The sequence below is a fragment of the Mizuhopecten yessoensis genome, unplaced genomic scaffold, assembly GCF_002113885.1.
Source record: "Mizuhopecten yessoensis strain PY_sf001 unplaced genomic scaffold, ASM211388v2 scaffold3205, whole genome shotgun sequence".
Classification (NCBI taxonomy): domain Eukaryota; kingdom Metazoa; phylum Mollusca; class Bivalvia; order Pectinida; family Pectinidae; genus Mizuhopecten; species Mizuhopecten yessoensis.
In genome coordinates this window covers 1,725-5,152 of record NW_018404928.1, presented here as the reverse complement: position 1 = coordinate 5,152, position 3,428 = coordinate 1,725, and the positions used below count along the sequence as shown (strand labels likewise).

At 39.8% G+C, this 3,428-nt stretch overlaps 1 protein-coding gene across 1 annotated transcript; it reads left to right on the top strand.

The window, feature by feature from the left end:
• Positions 1-1,559: 1,559 nt before the first annotated feature.
• On the top strand, positions 1,560-2,942 carry LOC110447085 (HHIP-like protein 2; the record flags this gene model as incomplete). Its single annotated transcript, XM_021492531.1, has 1 exon — positions 1,560-2,942. A coding segment is annotated over exon 1 (990 nt), but the record flags the coding sequence as incomplete, so codon positions are not given.
• Between the last annotated feature and the right edge of the window lie 486 nt (positions 2,943-3,428).

The window sequence follows — 3,428 nt, the reverse complement described above, 5'->3', positions numbered from 1 at the left end:
ATACCGATCAAGAAACTAAATTGTTATAACGGCCAGTATTTATTTCACGACGTTAAGATTTCAGCGACCTGTTTAAGCCACTAAAACGACGCTACTAGTACACCACACTAGACAAGTATATCACCATACAAATACTGGGTCATACATTGTCAGGGCCATATGTAGTTTGAACTTCCATAGCTGTGATCCATGTAAAGTTTATGCTTCACGACATGTCAATAAATTGACAGAAGTATTTCTAAATATATGATTAAATTATGATACTTTAAACTTTGAATATTCTTAAGTTGATGCATGCGGTCCAACGTAGGCCTTGTTTCCATGACTTGACTTGCAGACATGTCGCGTTTGGAACGAACTCTGAGGTCAGCTATGCTCATGTTTTAGCTCTCAAAGTTTCGATTAAAAGGATTAAGCAAAGCACGTTGGCTGATTTGTACCAGATCGTCCAGAAAAGATGAGAATTAGTACATTTTTTTTATTTTCGTTCGTTCGTCTATTTGCCCCGAAAGACGAGAATTTCTGAATTATTTTCGGGGCGAAAAGACGAACAAGAATTAAGATTAGCTGATTCTTTTCACCCGACGACAGAACGAGTTAACTAGAATTACGGCTTTTTATTTTCGGGCGAAAAGATGAAACAATGAAAAGACGACTTTTCTAACCCCTCTTCCGAATTGACGGGCGTGATTTAATCAATTTAAAAAAACTCTTGTCTTTTTTTCGAGGCGAAAAGACGAAACATCAAGAATTTAAAGTTACAAAATCTCATATATTTTCGCCAACGAAATGACATAAATCAACAAAAAGGGTAAAATGATCGTACGTAGAAAACTGACTGGGCGCCCATGTGTCCCTGTTTAAACAAACTAACGTTAAGTTCCAGGGTTGAGATTTAACACAAAATATATAGAGCCACATTTATGTTACAACAACTATGAAACAAGGTTTTTCAACTTACATGCATGTTAATCACGCTTGCTGGTCCGGATGGAAGCGCGCACAGGGCCTGGAAACCAGACTATCCAGAGAAAACCCACCCAGTTGGGAGGGTGACCACATATTATTTCACGTCCGATTGGGGTGTGGGTTGGGAGTCGGGGAACCCGGCCGTCTTTTTGAAAAGCGAATGCACATCCCACTGCGCCACCTGAAGAAAAATACTGGATCAGAGCTTCAAATTGAACATATTCGGAAATTCATTCTTATATCATGCTAATTAATGATTAAAGCCTTTGATTACAATAATAGGATCATAAAAACTCAAATTTTACAAAAAATCCTATTTCGGCGAGTTGCAAGCTGATCCAGGGTGATGTTATTTATATGCGTTGATACAGGGCGAGCACTTCACTGAGCCTCGACTGGTAAAATCAGTACACATACATAGAAATACGTGTACACGCTGTATTAAAGTTACTAACTTGAATATGCTGGTGGTTCAGAACTAATTTGAATACTGACAAATGATATCGTTCTTCGGGTGAAATATTAAATAAAAGGGGGAAAAGAATGTATATCTTGTGAAAATAAACTAACCTATATCCCAAGCATGACAACTCTTAGAAAATTCCTACAAACTGCATGTGATAAATATAATGTAACGTTGCGGAACCGATGTGTAATTGTATACGGGGTAAGTCTATACGGACAGTGTGTCAGGATGTGTGCTATGCCATCGTGTGTAGTCTCTCGGGAGTTATCCTGTACTCATGGCTTATACGCTGTGGTGTATACATCTGTGATGATCCGTGATATAAAGGACTCAGTCACTGGCGTTTTATAAACATAGCGAGCAGTCGTGTAGAGGTGTGTGCAGCCAGTTGTAAGCAGACGCACGTTGTTGTTATCTGTTTTGCGAGTGTCCAGTCATGGTAAAGGTGTTTTATCGTGTAATATAAAGACACATTCGTATATTTCGCCTGAATCTAACATTCCGGTATATTATAAAGATGACGTCTGTATTTCAAATGACATCCTCGTTCGTCCGCTTTGTGTGGTATGTGTTTGTTATGGACGCATGTGTCTTAAGACTTTGCGTTGGTCATCCTCAGTGTCTGGACTTTCGGCCACCGTTCCAGGCAGGTTCAGCCTTAACTTTCTGTCCCCAGTACTCTACATTCGGGTGTTGCACTGTTGACGATGACCGTCAGCTGATGGCAGACTACGGTGACATTCGGAACAACGTGCCGTCTGCTCTGTGGCGGGAATGTGGTGGCTACCTTAGGGAGTTTTTGTGTCTCAAATGTTCCCCGTATGCAGCTCACATATTTGATGCGGAAGATTCGTTGGTTCCAAGGTCATTCCCGGGACTGTGTAATGGGTATTGCAAATCTTTTCATGCTAAATGTCCAGACATTATTAAATATATGTCCAGGGACCGCTCCTTACTCCAAAGCGTCTCGCAGGGAGCAGACGCCTTTTGCGATCATGTTGGCCTTGCAGACAATGACTACTGCTTTCCAGATTTGGTTAACAATGACCTCCTCAATAGGAAGATCTCGATTGTTCAGGTGACTTCAGAAGGTTGCATCTGTATGGAACAGATTGCCTCGGGACTCAGAAATCCCGTGTTTGCACGGCATGCGGGTGATGGTACTAATCGTCTATTTATTGGAGAAGTCACGGGGCAAGTTCAAATATATTTCCCAAACGGATCGAAAATTCAGGAACCGTTCCTTGATATAGAGGATGATGTGATGAACACCAAGAGCGAAGGCGATGAACGAGGGTTCTTAGGCATGGCTTTCCATCCAAAATTCAAACAAAATAAGAAATTTTATGTTTACTATTCAGCAAGGCAACAACTTGGGATGGGTAATCATGTTACAAAGATAAGTGAAATGAGAGTTTCAGAAGATAATCCAAATAAAGCTGACAGGAGGTCGGAGAGAAATTTACTGACGATAGACGAACCGTACTGGAATCACAATGGAGGGGAGGTGAGTCCGTTTGTTACCTTTACAAGATTGGTTTAGTCGTAAATTGTACTTGTACAAAAATGTTTTGCCTTGCTGTTTTACCAAATACACATTATATAACGATATTGCCATGTATTGAATCACCAAATCTGCCACCAGTTATTGGTAATGCTGTGGTCATCATCACACCAGTCATTGTCAAAGACGTATTACATGGGGTATTTAGAGTTTTAGTATTTGATTATTCTCCACTCTCTAATGTCTTTTATACAGAGGTTTAACTCATTATTTTTCACTCTACAAATGCCTGTTATACAGAGTTTTTACCAATCTGATTAAAATCATATCCTAAGTTCTCTACGTATCACGTTATTACGTTCTCTACGTATCACGTTATTACGTGATAGGTAGAGAAGGTAGGATATGATTTTAATCAGATTGAGGTTTTACTACATTATTTTTCCCTCTACAAATGTCTATTATACAAAGGTTTTACTGCATCATTCC